The following is a 14,506-nucleotide window of genomic DNA, read 5'->3' as shown; positions in this document are numbered from 1 at the left end:
TAGAATTCACTTTATAGACTATGTTTTGAAATAAAAAAAAACAACAATAAACTACCGTTGTATTTGATTTTTTTTTAAGAAAAGAATTTATATTTTTCTTAAAAACAATATTTGAACACAGCAGTAATAACACAGACATCTAAAATGGCTGCAGACTTTATTAAATTATTATAACAATAGGTTACTACAACAATGTTAAGATAACATAGATAAATAAAATAGTACTTTAACTGATTACTTTAATTCAAAAAAAGATTATTGATTGTCGTTGCATTCGTTATAATTGTCGTATATCAGTGCTGGTTTGCTGGTAAAAGCATAACCGGTTTAACACCATCAATTCTGCAACTCACTTTGCTGCAAATTGAACGGAAAACATCAATACAATTAGGACATTGCTTTAGACCAAAAGCTTGGCATTTCCTTTGTTTCAACTTTACATTTAATAAATTTTTCTTTAGTTTCTTCTTTCTTTCTTTTGGCTTCCTTCTTATGCTATATCTATGTTATTTCTAACTCTATTTGATTAAAAAAATTATCGTTAAACATTTTAGAGTACATTAGTCGCTTACAGAACATATCTAAATACTAAAAAACAACTTTCAAGTAAAAATTTAGATTTTGCTCTAAGTTCAAACACAAAGTAAGTTTTAATAAATTCTTGCAATTGTTACGTTCTAAAAATGTTTTTGATTTTTAATACGTAAAAACACGATGCAAACTTTGTTTAAAACACTGCAATGACATCTTAAGAGGTTACATAGAATCAAATATAATCATAGTAAAAAGCGAGAACACATGTATAGCCTATAAAATGTTATTTTAATAACAACAATGTTGTTTTTAGGTACACCTATCTTGTGGTTTTTGTAGTGCATCGGTATTTTCTCCAAGATTAAGTTAGCAGTAACTGGTTTTATTTAAAGCAGATCAAATAATATTAGTACACGCCAAATTTCAGCTTCATAGGTTCACTAGCTGCTGAGATACAATAGATAAATTGAATGTGGTTTTTGGGGTACACATACAAAAAACAACAAAAGTTCAATTAACAATAACAACTAAACTATTTCTTAAAAATTAATCAAACTAGCTGGGAAGAACTTTAAGCAACTCTAAACACATTCAAAACTTTAAGCAACTCTAAACACATTCAAAACAGTTTTTCTCAAAAGCAAATCATAAAAAGTTATTGAGATGTGCTTTTTTGGTGTTTTTGCGGTACGCATACCTGTATAGGATTTCTTTGTGTTGAAATTTTGCCCTGATTATTAATGACATCTTTCTAAATAAGTATTGTTTTATTGACAAATACTTTATGGCATATATTAAGTTCAGTTTAAATTATTTTTTTAAAGTCTTCACTAAAACCTTTTTTAAATTTAATCTAATTATAAATTTATTGTCTTATTTTATAATTATTTTTAAGCTCCATGATATCATATCGATGGTACTTTTTATATGGTACCATTTTTTCGATTGTGGCGTTATTATATTTTTATTAATCTTAATCTTAATCCGGATTTAATGCAATTAAAAAAGTATAATTTTTTATTTATGGAAATAATAATATGTGTAATATTTTTTCAGATGCCAAGAAAGTACAAACGAGTGACAAATTGGTTAAAGCCTGATGCTCATACAACAAAAGCCGCTGTGATGGCTGTCGAATCTAGGAGCTTATCATTACGAGCAGCTGCACAAGAGTATAAAATCTTAAAATTAAGTTTACAGCGGAAAATAAGGGTAAACAAAAAACTTCGTACAATAACTTATACTTTGATGAACAACATAAATATATTTATATAGGGACAAGAAGATGAACTTTCAATATATCTTCATCAAGCTAGTATGCATTATGGATTTAATGTTAGAGAAACAAGTCAACTTGCGTATGAATATGCAATTAAAAATGACATCAAAATACCAGAAAACTGCAAAAAGAGTGAAACAGCTGCAACTGAATGGTTATGTTTATTCTTAAATCCCACAAAATTATTAATTCGCATGCCAGAAGCCACCAGCCTCAGTCGAGCAACTAGTTTTAATTGCATAAATGTAGATACTTTCTTCAAAAACCTTGACAGTGTGCAAAAATGCTTTAAGTTTTCTGCTGATTGCAAGTGCAATATTGATGAAACTGCTCTTACAACTGTACATAAGCCATCAAAAATGACTGCTGGTAAAGGAGTAAAACAAGTAGGACAGGTAACTTTTGCTGAACGGGGAATCCTAGTTACAATTGTAAGTTGTAGAAATGCCATTTGAAATTCTATTCCACCGTTTTTGATATTTCCTCGTTTCCATTTTCATAGCCACATGCTTAAAAGTGCACCAATAGGTACATAGGTAATATTTTTTTAAATTGGTTTGATCATTTTGTGGAGTATAAACATCCTAGCAAAGATCATCCATTACTTTTAATAATGAACAACCACAAAAGATTGAATTAATGGATAAAGCTAAGGAAAGTAATGCTGTACTTTTGACATTACCACCCCATTGCAACCACAAACTTATTACTTAACAGATCAGTATTTGGGCTATTAAATAAATTTTACAGTTCAGCGTATGGCTCGTGAAATTTAGGATTATTTTATGCAAGAGCCTTTACTTCCCAAAACTCATGCAAGAGCCTTTACTTCCCAAAACATTTAAAATGTTTTTAAAGCAGCTGGCATTTTCCCATATGATACATATGTTTTCAGTGATTTAGATTTTTTATATTTTTATGTATCTGATTGGCCAATTTCCGCAAATTTCTCTACTTTATCAGCCAGTTTGTCCAGCAATACTTCTAAACCTGTCCAAAATACGTTTTCTGTTAGTCTAACTAATGTATCCAATCAGACAGACTCTACAACTGAGTTTTACAATTTAAGTAACATATCTGATTAACAAACAGAAAAAATCCCCACATCACCATCAATTGTATCTGAAGTTATTAATGGCAAGAAACAGCAAACTAACACTTCTGCCTACCATTGAACAGCAGAAGAAATAAGGTCATTTCCAAAAGAGTGTGAGAGGTTTGCATTTTACCGAGACGAGGAATGCTTTTAATAGTCTAAAAAATAATAAAAATACTGACAATGCAATAAGAAAATAATGGATTTGACAATAATAGCGTTAATATTGTTAAAATAGTTTTTGATATAATTGAACCACCGTTATTTCATATTTTTGAACTTTTACTATAGTTGAGTTTTGTGCCTGAAAAACTAAAAGTTGCATTAATCACTCCAATCTTTAAGTCTGGTGAAGAAACTAAGGTTTCAAATTACAAACCTATTTCCATCTTACCTTGCTTTTCGAAATTACTTGAATGTACTATGTATAACAAACTTTATAATTATTTAATGGTAAACAATATGCTGTATCATAAACAATTTGGGTTTAAAAAAAAAGAAAAATTCAACTAGTTATGCAGTAATTGAATAGTTATGGCTAAAGTAGGCATTGAACCTCGAACCTCCGAACATTTAATTCTAAAGCCAACACTCAAGCTATTGCGCCACGGCTGTTTTATTATTTATAACAACAAAATAACAATTTAATTGGAAAAAAATATAATAACTAACAAAACAGAAGTAAATACAAAAAAAAATTAAAAAAATATATTAAGATATTTACACTATGTTATATAAACAAAGATATAATGTCATTAAGATAAAAAATATAATACGAAATCCATTAATTTTTTTCTTTTTTAGAGGTTTTGAGAGTTAGGTTGTTGAAGTTTTTCTATCGCGTCCGAAAGTTTTAGAAGACGCTTTACTAGATAATTGCTTTCTTTGCGTAACTTTGATTCATAATCTTTTGAGTTTTGTTCCATAGTTAATATGGGACTCGTTATATGTAGAGTATCGCTATCAGTAATGGCAATGTCACTTGAATTATCTGTAGAAAAATCTAAATCAACGGAACTTAAAATACTTTCAATTTTTTCGAACTTTTGCTTAATAGGTTTATCGCGCTCAGGTTGCATTCGCACCGGTCCGTATTTTACAACTGTTATTTCGTTTACAATTTGCTCCAATGTAGATTGCAAAAATTGTTTTTCCTTATTGATTGTACTAGCATATATATTGTGCAAGTTTTCTTTTAGAAAGTCTACCTCCTGTGAATATCTCCATTCAAGGCGTTCTTTTTCAGTAGTAATTTTATTTTCAAGTTCAGTGATTTCGTTCTGGTGTTTGTAACGCAACCTAAAAACAAATCTGAAGTTTAATAAACCAAACTTTTTACAAAGATATCTTTAAATACAGTTAGTATAACAAATATGAATATTTGGTTGTCTTACTTTCATGCAGTTAAGCCTACAGTCTCTTACAGTCTCAATTAGGAGCCCTCTAAAGTACCCTCTAAACCCACTCCAAAGCAATCGTAGCAACAGAACTATTAAAAAAAGGTTTTAACACTTTTAATACACTTAGTGGTACTTTAAATATCAGTGACAAAAAAAATAATGAAATATCTCTCAAATCTGTTTACGTCTTTATCAATTCAAAAATGTTGTCTGCCAAGATAAATAGGGGAAAACGTCATGAGCACAGGTTTATCTCTGGCAAGTTTTCCGAAACATTTTAAAGTCATTAAACAACCTTTACTTTAGTTCAATCAATAAAAATAAAATAAATACTGCCTACAAATTTTTTAAATGTCACATTATAGTATCATAATTAAAGTCATTATTTGAAAAATAGTTTATTCTAATAAATGGGTTTGTAGAGTATGCAAAAAACCCATTTTTTTGCATTTTTTGCATTTTTTGCACGCGGGAGAAGTGGGACAGCACAAAATTTCCATTTAGGAGAAGTCTCTAATCACTGTTAATTAATGTAAACAATAAGATTTTCCCCCCTATATTTAGCAGACAACGATTTGTCTCCCTGCGTGCGATAAAAACGCATTTTAAAAAATAACCCCTAAAATATGTTTTTGACTGCTGAAATGGGACAAAAAAAATTAATTGATATCGCTCTTCACCCCATCACTTTTGTGTAGTTGTGTGGTTGTTATGAAAACCTCCAAAATATTTAGTAGAAAATCACGTGGTTTACCATTTTATTAATTTTTAAATAATAGTTTTTGTTAACATGTTTTTAATTACTATCTTGTCTCACTTTATCCACGCATGTCCCACTTTACCCCAATGGCAAAAGTTCCTCTAAAATCAAAAAGATATATACTTTATATTAACCTGATGTCAATGATGGAACTCGTGCCCCTAAATGATACTTTATAACAAAAACTTTATAAAAAAATAAAAGTTAAAAAAAAATTTTAAAAAGTAATTGCAAAAAATAATAAAATAATGTAAATTTGGTAGTAAGAAAACACGTTTTTCGTCATTAATGCTTTAATGGGAAATAAAGAGATCAATTCATTGTCACTACTTAGTAGAAGTAATATCAATAATACTGATTCTCTAAAATAGATTTTAATTTTTATTAAAAGCAAGAACACCTTTAATTTAATGCTACAGCATTGGTAGCGTTCATGCTTTTAACCGTTAAAGCTCAATACTGTGAAAAACATAAAACGGAAAAACGTTATGAATGTTGTCTATAATCGAAGTTATTACTAAAACGAAGTCACCTTTAAACCAATTATAAATCGTTATCAAACGATATAATGTTATCTCCGGGTTTTAGGTAGTTTAGAATCTACCTAAAACCCGGAGATAACACTATGAATTATCTAGTAATATAGTCATTTTCAACAGACCTCTATTTGTTTAAACAGACCTCTGATCTATTTAAAAAAAGCTCTCATTAGATTTCCAATATACTATTTAGTAGAATAAAATATATTAATAAAATTATTGGTTAAACACTCCAGACCAATAGCAATACACTTTTTTTTAAATCTTTTTTTGGACATAATAGTTATAACTATATTTGGCCATAAATCTAAATATGGTTGTAAATATTATAACAAAAAATTATAATAAAAACCTTTATAAAGGAAAATTTCTGAAGAAGTTCTACCTCATATAACGAGTTGACTCTCAAGTTACGATTATAAGCAAAATACATGACTGATAATGATCGATAAAACCCAAACTTAAAAGGTGTGTAAATATATAACTAAGTAGAAAAACTATTTAATAGAATAAGCGACATTGTTAAGGAAGGAGGCGTGAACTTCCTATTTAAATGCTCTTCAGCGGTGTTCTGTGAAAGATCGTAAGGACTTCTTGGAGCACCAGATAAATACAAAAAAATGCTTAGCTAAAAAATGCTCTTTGTGAAAAAAATTTTCTTTGAGCCCTCTCTCAATCTTGTTTCCATATCTCTTTGAACCCTCTTTAATCTTGTTTCCATCTCTCTTGACTTTTTTATAATGAAAAATGCTGTTCAAAAGAGTAAAATACTTATTACAAAGAGTTTTTTTGTAGAGTAGAAAATATTTTTGGGCATATATTTCAAGATAATTGTCATTACTTGAAAAAAATAAAAACACTCATAATATAACTCCAACTAACTAAATTAAGAATCTTATTAAAAATCTCGTCACCTGGTTTCAATTAACAGACTGCAATTTTGTAAAAAAAAAAAAAGGTTTGCAAATAATTGCAAACACAATGCTCATTATATATTTTGATCTAATCTAAAAGAGTTGTGTGGAAAAACATATAAAATTGATGACGGGAATTCTAAACTTCTACATATTTTCAATCACTATTGCAAGTGAATTGCAAGCGGATTGCTACAAGCTACAAGCTAATCTAATAAGCAAAAATTTGAGACTCACGTGCATTGTTTTTCTTTTAACTGTATTAAACTTGTTAATAACCTTCTCACCGTATCTTCCCAGACAAAGTGTTGTCGAGCGTGCTCTTGAATCATGGCTAGCTTCTCTTCATTCATTTGTTTTTCAAGATTTTTCTTTTCGTTTTGAAGCTGTTCATTCTTTGCAATGAGTTCTGTAATTTCATCTGAGTTTTCGTGTAAAAATTTGAAGATTTGATCCTGTAATTCCTTTTCAAAATCAACTTTCTGTTCGGCAAGTTTTCTTAAACTTTCTTCGTGTAGATCAGAAGACAATAGCTTCATTTCTTCCTCCCATCTTAATCTTTCTTCATTTTGTGTTTTTATCAACAAAGCTCTATCATTGGAAGCATTTTTTTTTAATTCTTCAATTTTTGATTGGATTTCTTCTTCGTATTTTTTAATCAACATTTTTTCTTCGGATGCATAAAACTGCTCTTTTTCTCGAATAGTTAAGTTTGCTTTTCGTAGCTCCATTTTTGTATTATTTAATTCATATTTTATCTTCGTTAAATCTTCACTTAGTTTATCACGTTGATCTTGGCAAGAAGCTAGCATTCTAAGTGAAAGGCTATCTTTGTTTCTTTTTTCAATATCCTCTTGAGTAATTTTTTCGTGCTGAATTTTTTTTAGCTGTTTTTCAATAGTTTCAGTGAACTGGGATTTTTCCTCTTCTAATTGTTGGCAGGCACTTTTAAGCATTAATTCCTTTTCGCTCAATTCTTGTTCTCTTATATTTAAAGTTTCATAATTTTTAAGGCATAGCTTCATTTCATCCATTTTTTCTTTGATGTCGTTGTTTTCAAGACGCAATCCTTCTATTTCAGTTGTTAGAGAAGCAATTTTAGCTTTATCTAAAGCCTGAATTTCTTTATGCATTAAACTTTGTGTGTTTAAACGGTTTAAAAGTTCCTCGTTGTCGATTGTTAACTTTTTAGAGTCATTTTTAAGTGATTCATTGATTTGATCTAACTGCATATAATCGGATGCCATTTTTCGTAGTTTTTTGTTTAGATTATCAACGTTTGCGTTGAAGCTTTCGTTCATCGTTTTTCTGAGATCAGTTAACTCATCTTCGTACTTTTCGTCCAAGTTGTTGATCTTCTCCATCAAGTTATCATTTTCTTCTTTTAAAGTTAATATTTTTGCTTCTTGCCTTGCGTTTTTTCTTAAATAGTCTTCTAATGAATCCTTTAACTCTTGATTTCTTTTTTTTTCCAATTCAAGGTTTATCAACAGTTCACTTTCGCGTTGTAGCTGCTCTTTTTTGTTTTCAGCGTTTTGGTTTTTAAGATTTTTTTCAATAGTGTCAGACTCTTCTTTTAATCTCGTCAACATTCCGATTTCCGCTCTCATTTCTTCAGCCATTGATTTTTCTACCCTTAGTTCATTTTTTAGTCGGTCGCACTCATCTTGATGCTTTGATAATAAATTTTGGTGTGTTAACTTAGCTTCAACAAGTTCTTGACGCATCATTCCAATCTTTTTTTCTGTATCTTGAACTGTTTTATCCAATTTAGTAATTTCTCTCTCTTTTTCTTCGACAATGTCATTTTTATCTCTTAATTCAAACTTGAATTCCTTTCCACTTTCTTTAAGTACTAAAACTTCTTCGCGCAAGGCATCTAGGTTTTTGTTCTGTTCATCAATACGACTTTGGAGATCACTTTTGCTTTTATGCAAATGCTGAATTTTTTTGCACAAGTTGTCATTATTGATTTTTAACTGCTGATTTTCTTGTGTCAAGCTATTAATATCAGCTGCTGAATCAGCTAGTTCCAACTTAACTTTTTTCATTTCAACGGATAGCTTTCTTGCAATTGATTTTGCTGATTCGTCGGCGTTTTCAGCAGAACTTACTTGGTTTCTTAAAAGTTTGTTTTCCTCTGATATTTCTTTTAACTTTTCCTGAAGTTTAAACTGCTCTTCTGCAGTTTTGTTTTTTTTATTTTCCAAACATTGGATATCATTACGCATCCGTTGTATATCGGAATATAGATTTTCTTCTTTCTTTTTCAATGATTCTACTTGCTCGCTTAAACAAAGGTTGTTTAATGTTAACATTTTATTTTCATGGTTAAGTTGATTTATTTTATCGTGATCTCTAGCTGATGTTTCTTCCATGGACTCGTTAGTTGCAGAGAGCATTCTAAGCTGCTTTTCTAGGCCATCAATCATTTTGATATAAACGTCTTTTTCTTTTGCGTTTTGATATTCTACTCTATCATTGAGTTGCTTTAAATGTTTTTCCAAAGTCTCGTTATTTAATTCAAGATTTTTTATTAAATCTTTGGCTTCGTACAAACTACATTCAGTTGAATGTATTTTGGCGTTTTTTAACTGAATCTCAGCTTCTAAATTGCTTATCTGAATGGCTTCGGCGGATCTTGTTTCAACTTCTATTAAAAGGAGGTGCAAAATATCTTCTACAGTTGAATTTTGTTCTAAAAGAACTTCAATTTGTTCCGTATATTTATCTTTTTCATTATTTTTTTGTTTATCTTTAGTGAGCACGTGATACAAATTCCACCCTAAAATTTGTTTTAATTGGCGCAAAATTGTGGTATTAAAGTCTAACCGAGTGTTTATCGCTGCTCGGTCATCTTCAAGTTGATGCAAGTTTTGAATTAGCTGATCTTTTTCTAATAAAAAATTTTCGATAAAACGATTTTGCTCAGAAATCTTTAAAACAAGATCTTCTGTTTTAAAATTATCTTGTTGCATGTTAGTGGTTGATTCATTCAATGAAAGTTGTTTGTTTTGATCTATTGTTTTGTTTAAGGCAGCATTGTCTTGTTTGTGTTGTTCCATTCCATTAAATGTGTTTTCTAATTGAATTGTGTCATTGCTATTCTGTGTTTGAAGAGCAACTTCTTTCTTCGGCGAAGCCATTTCAATTTTAGAGTTTCCGGGGGTTTCATTCCTCAATTGTTTGTTTTTGGTTATTTGTTCACTTAACCTACCTTGAAGTTTTAAATAGTCTTCATTAATTTTTTTGATTTCCGTTGTAATTTCTACTATCTTTTTTTCTGAGTTTCGAAGATCTTCGTGCAGCTGCTCTATCTCAGAACATAATTTTTTCTCTTTTTTCTGTATCAAATCTAATTTCTCCTCTAAATAAAAATTTCTTTGCTTCAACATATTGTTTTCGTGGTTTAACTGACTAATTTTTTCACAATCTTTAACTGAGGCTTCCTCCACGAGCCTTTTAGCTTCAGAGACCAAATTTAAATTATTTTCTAGATCATTAACTATTTTAATATGAGCGTCTTTTTCAATTGCGTTTCGATTCTCTAATTCTTCATGGAGTTGAGTTGATTGCTTTTCCATAACATCAACTTTTATTTCAAGTTTCTTTATATAATCTTTTGCTTCGAACAAGTTGTTTTCCATGGTCAGTATATCACCATTTTTTAATAAAATTTCTTCTTCAAAATTACAAATTTCTTCATCGGTTTTTGTCTCAACTTCTAGTAAAAGACGATGTAATAGATTTTCAATTGTCAAATTTTGTTGCAAAAGAATTTCAATTTGTTCTGTATTTTTTTCGTTGTTTATTGCTTCATCTCCACAATAACCAATAGCTCTACTTGTTTCATTATCTCCATTATTTACAAGCAAGTTGAATAAATTTAAGCCTAACATTCTCTTCAACTCTCGCAAATGAGTGGAGGTTGAATCTAAAAGATTTATATTTTTTGCATAATCACATTCGAGTTGATTTAAATATTCACTTAGCTCTTCTTTTTCTTGATTTAACAATTTTATTAAATTGTTTTGTTCCGACATTTTTAAAACTATATCTGCTGGCTCAACATTATTTGCTGCAGAAGATGCACAAACGTTTGCTGCTGTAACCATGATGTAACTATCTGGTACAACTGTTCTTTGATCATTTGTTTTCTCATTATTTATAGATTCCTTTAATGTAGTTAATTTTTGTGGGTCTAATTTTTCATTTTTTTTGGCACTATTTTTTTCCACAAGCCAAAGGTTTTCTTCTAATTCTTTTACTTTTGTTTCTAACCTTTCATTTAAACTTAATAGCTCTTTGTTTTCTTTTTCAATTTTCAGTTTTTCATTTTCATCATTATAATCATTTGCTTGAATGGCTGCATCGTTTATTGAAATTTTATTTTCTTTTTCTTGTTGTATAAGGCTTGTTAAATGGTTTAGTTCCATTTTGAAAAGCTTATTCTCCTCTAATAAGTAGCTATTCATGTCTATCTGCTCCGCTACTTCTTTTTGAAGTTTCTCTTTGTATTCTTTATTTTCTTCAAGATGGTTTCTGAATATTTCTAACTGAGCTTTGACTTCATTGTTTTCTTTATAAAGTAGGAGCGCAGAATTTCTATCTGCTTCTGCTTCTTCTTTATACTTTAATATTTCTTTTTTAAGTTTATCTATATTTTCGAACTGCTCTCTAAAGTTTTTTAGTTCAAGCTCTAACGCTATATTTTCTGTTTTTAAATCATTTTTTGTTTTGTAAAGATGTTCTTCGTTTTCATTCTCCGTTTTTCTGCAAAGCTCTTTACAATCGACGTCAACGTTACATTGAATTTCTTCTAAAATATCCGCAATTTTTTTTTCAAAAACTGTTATTTTTGCTTGCAAAAACCTTTCTTTTTTAATCGTTTCTTTGTAAGCTTTAAACGATTCTCTGATGTCCTTTGTGATTTCTTGCAGTTCCGTGCTACTTTCAATGTTTTTAACTTCTTTTTCGATATTTTTGAGTTTGCTTACTAAATTTTGTCTTTCTTTTAACAACTCTTTTAAGGGAGTTTTTATTTCTGCATTCAAGTCATTTTTCTGTTGGCAAAATTCTTTGATATGATCTTTTGAACACCTTAATGCATTTGCGTTTTCGTTTATAAATGGATCTATAAAATTGGAATTGAGTTTTTGTTCGATGTTTCCGTTTTCTAAATGAAGTATTTCATTTTTAATAACGCATGCATAGTTTTTTATTAAACTATTTATAATGGAAATTTGTAATTCTAAAGACACTTTGTTTTCTTTATGTTCTTCAAGCGTAAATTCTTGTTCAATTTTTAGAAATTCTAGCTCTGTCAAAGCTTCAATTTTTCGCACAAAAATTTCATTTTCCTCAATTTTTTTCCGTGTGCTTTCAATTTCATTTTCTAGTTGGCATTTTTCAAGTATCAAGCGAGAGTTTACTTCTGCACTTACAAGCATTGGCTTGCTATGCATTTCAATTTTTTTAGAATTGTTCTGATGTTTGAGAGCTTTAATTTGGCTCTCGATTTCTTTTTTATTTTTTTCTAAAACTCTTAATTGTAACTTTTCAACACAAATAGGTACAAAAGAGTCGCTTTCGTTTTTTTTTGTGTTTTCGATACAGTTCTCGTCATCTGTATTGCTTAATGAAGATAAAAACTCATCAATAAGAATACCTTGTGAGGTGCTTGAAATTTTTTTAGCAGACAAATTAGTTTTTTCTATTGATTGTTCGTGTAATGTTAAAATATCCATTTTTTGAACAGATTCTACTTCGTCGTTATCGTCAGATAACATCTCTATGCAATCTTTGCTGTAGTCTACCACTAAGGTGACTTCGTTATCCACAAAAAGTTCGTTTAACTCAACGTCAATGTCAAACTTTTTTTGAATAGTTTCTTTATCTTTTTTTGTTGAAATTTCAGCCCGATCACCTTTCAGTTCTTCTTTTGTTTGCACTGTCCAGTTTTTTATGGAGACCGATTCATTTTCCTTCATTTTTATATTAAATAAGTTTTTTGTAAACTGTTCTCTTTCGGTATAAACATCGGAAAGGCTAGCTTGACTCGAAGTACTTTTTGGTGAAAAACTTCGACTTGACAATTGAAACTCGAGATCATTGTTTGGGAAATTAAAATCTCCATTCAATACTTTATGTTCAATTTCGTCTATTTCCTTTTCAAGTTTTGCTTTCTCTGCATACAACTCTTTTAATTCGTCGGTTGATAAACATTTTCTTTCAAGTTTTTTCTCAACACAAAACAGTAAGTTTAGAAGGTCGTCACGAACAAGAAGAAGATTTGAAATATTATCAGTCGGTGGTAAATTCGGTAATAAAGTTTTTTTATTGTTGTTTTTGTTTGTTAAATTTTGAATTTCTGTTTTGCTGAATGTATCTTGATTTTTTACTGTAAACATGTTAGGTGCAAAGCTACTATTTTGTGTTTTTTGATTATCCAGAACAGCAGTTAATTTTTTGATTTTTTCATCTAAGCGTTCAATTTTCTCCTTGTTCAAAGATTTAAAGCGAATAATATCCGTTATATGGTTAGATTCTATATTCCGGTTATGAAAATCATCCAAAATAAATTTAATATCTTCAAGTTGCCGAATTTCTTGAGCACCAAGAACCAAAGTTTCATCAGAAATTTTTTCTTTAAACTCTTTGTCAGACATTACAAACTGTAGTGTACTTTCGAGGTCTTTTTTATGTTGAACAATTCCAAAAAAAAGTTCAGGGTTTAATAAAAGGGTACATTTTAAGTTGTGGTTGTTTTCCAAAGAATCATCCACATGTAAATTGACCATCATTTCATCCAAACGTGTACAAATTAAAGTATCAATATTTTCATAAGTTTTTGAAGCTTCTTGCAGTGCTGCTTTGTTTAATGGGCTTACATTTAACAACTTTGTGATTTCGACTTGAACCTGTTTTTTTTCTTTAAACAAATTTGTCAATTCAAACTCACTGCCTAAAGGGTTTTCAATTTCAGAAATAATCAAACGGAATTCGCTTTCACTCATCCCATCAAACAATTTAGATTCAAGTTCATTTTTAACCTCGAGCAACTTTTTATAGCGTAATTTTAAAACCTCTTCTTGATTGTTAATGCGTTCTTTAAGATCTTCCAGTTGAAACATAATTCCCTCTTTTTTTTGTATTAATTTTGAAACGACCGAGTGTTCATGGTCTTGTGATAAGGTTTCTTTATCTAACGTCGAATTAACTTCATTCAATGTTTGGGACAATTCTTTTTTTTTCTCCGATAATATTGTGAGCAAAGTGTTATCTTTGGCATGACCCATTTTCTGAAACTGGTGAATTTCTTTTAGTTGTTCGCGAGTTTGTTTCATGTCGTTTATTATATCACAAAGTTCATTTCGGAGTTTCTCCTTTTCGATTGCGGTTAACTTTTGAGTTTCTTTTTCCCTACAATTTATTTTTGTTTCAATTTCTCCTTTTAGTGATTCGATAAAATAATGATGATCATCTTTTGCCATAGCAACCATTTTAATAACGCAATCTTCTTTTTTTTTTAACAGTTCTTTTTCTACAGATATAAGTTTTTCTTCGCATGTTTTGTACTGACTCATCTTTGAGTCAATTTCTTTAAGATTTTCTAAATCTTTATTAAGATGCAGAATTATATTTTCTGTGCTCTCCTTTTCTTGAAGAAGTTCTCGCATTGCATCGCGGATAATTTCATTGCTGTAATTTTTGACCAATGCCTAGTTACGTAAAATTTACTGTTAGATACTCATTATTTAAAGTTTAATGGAGATTTATATATATATATATATATATATATATATATATATATATATATATATATATATATATATATATATATATATATATATACATATATATATATATATATATATATATATATATATATATACATATATATATATATATATATATATATATATATATATATATATATATATATATATATATATATATATATATATATATATATATATATATA

At 29.2% G+C, this 14,506-nt stretch overlaps 1 protein-coding gene across 4 annotated transcripts in view; it reads right to left on the bottom strand.

Moving 5' to 3' along the window:
- Positions 1 to 3,552: 3,552 nt before the first annotated feature.
- The window catches only part of LOC100205217 (golgin subfamily B member 1), a 46,942-nt gene continuing 35,988 nt past the window's right edge, over positions 3,553 to 14,506 (bottom strand). The window contains exons 4-6 of one of the 4 annotated variants that reach the window (XR_010636641.1): positions 6,760 to 14,243; positions 4,304 to 4,398; positions 4,086 to 4,208 (exon numbers count right to left, since the gene is read on the bottom strand). Coding sequence is in view for 3 of the 4 variants with exons in the window: in XM_065790537.1 (XP_065646609.1) it covers positions 3,710 to 4,208; positions 6,760 to 14,243 (7,983 nt within the window). In the remaining variant the exon portion in view is untranslated. Of the gene's footprint in view, positions 4,209 to 4,303; positions 4,399 to 6,759; positions 14,244 to 14,506 lie in introns of all 4 variants that reach the window. The other 3 variants (XM_065790538.1, XM_065790539.1, XM_065790537.1) reach the window with 3 other exon arrangements.

Source organism: Hydra vulgaris, chromosome 02 (assembly GCF_038396675.1).
Source record: "Hydra vulgaris chromosome 02, alternate assembly HydraT2T_AEP".
NCBI classification, from domain to species: Eukaryota; Metazoa; Cnidaria; class Hydrozoa; order Anthoathecata; family Hydridae; genus Hydra; species Hydra vulgaris.
The sequence above is the reverse complement of the archived record's forward strand: the minus strand, read 5'-3'. Positions and strand labels throughout refer to the sequence as shown.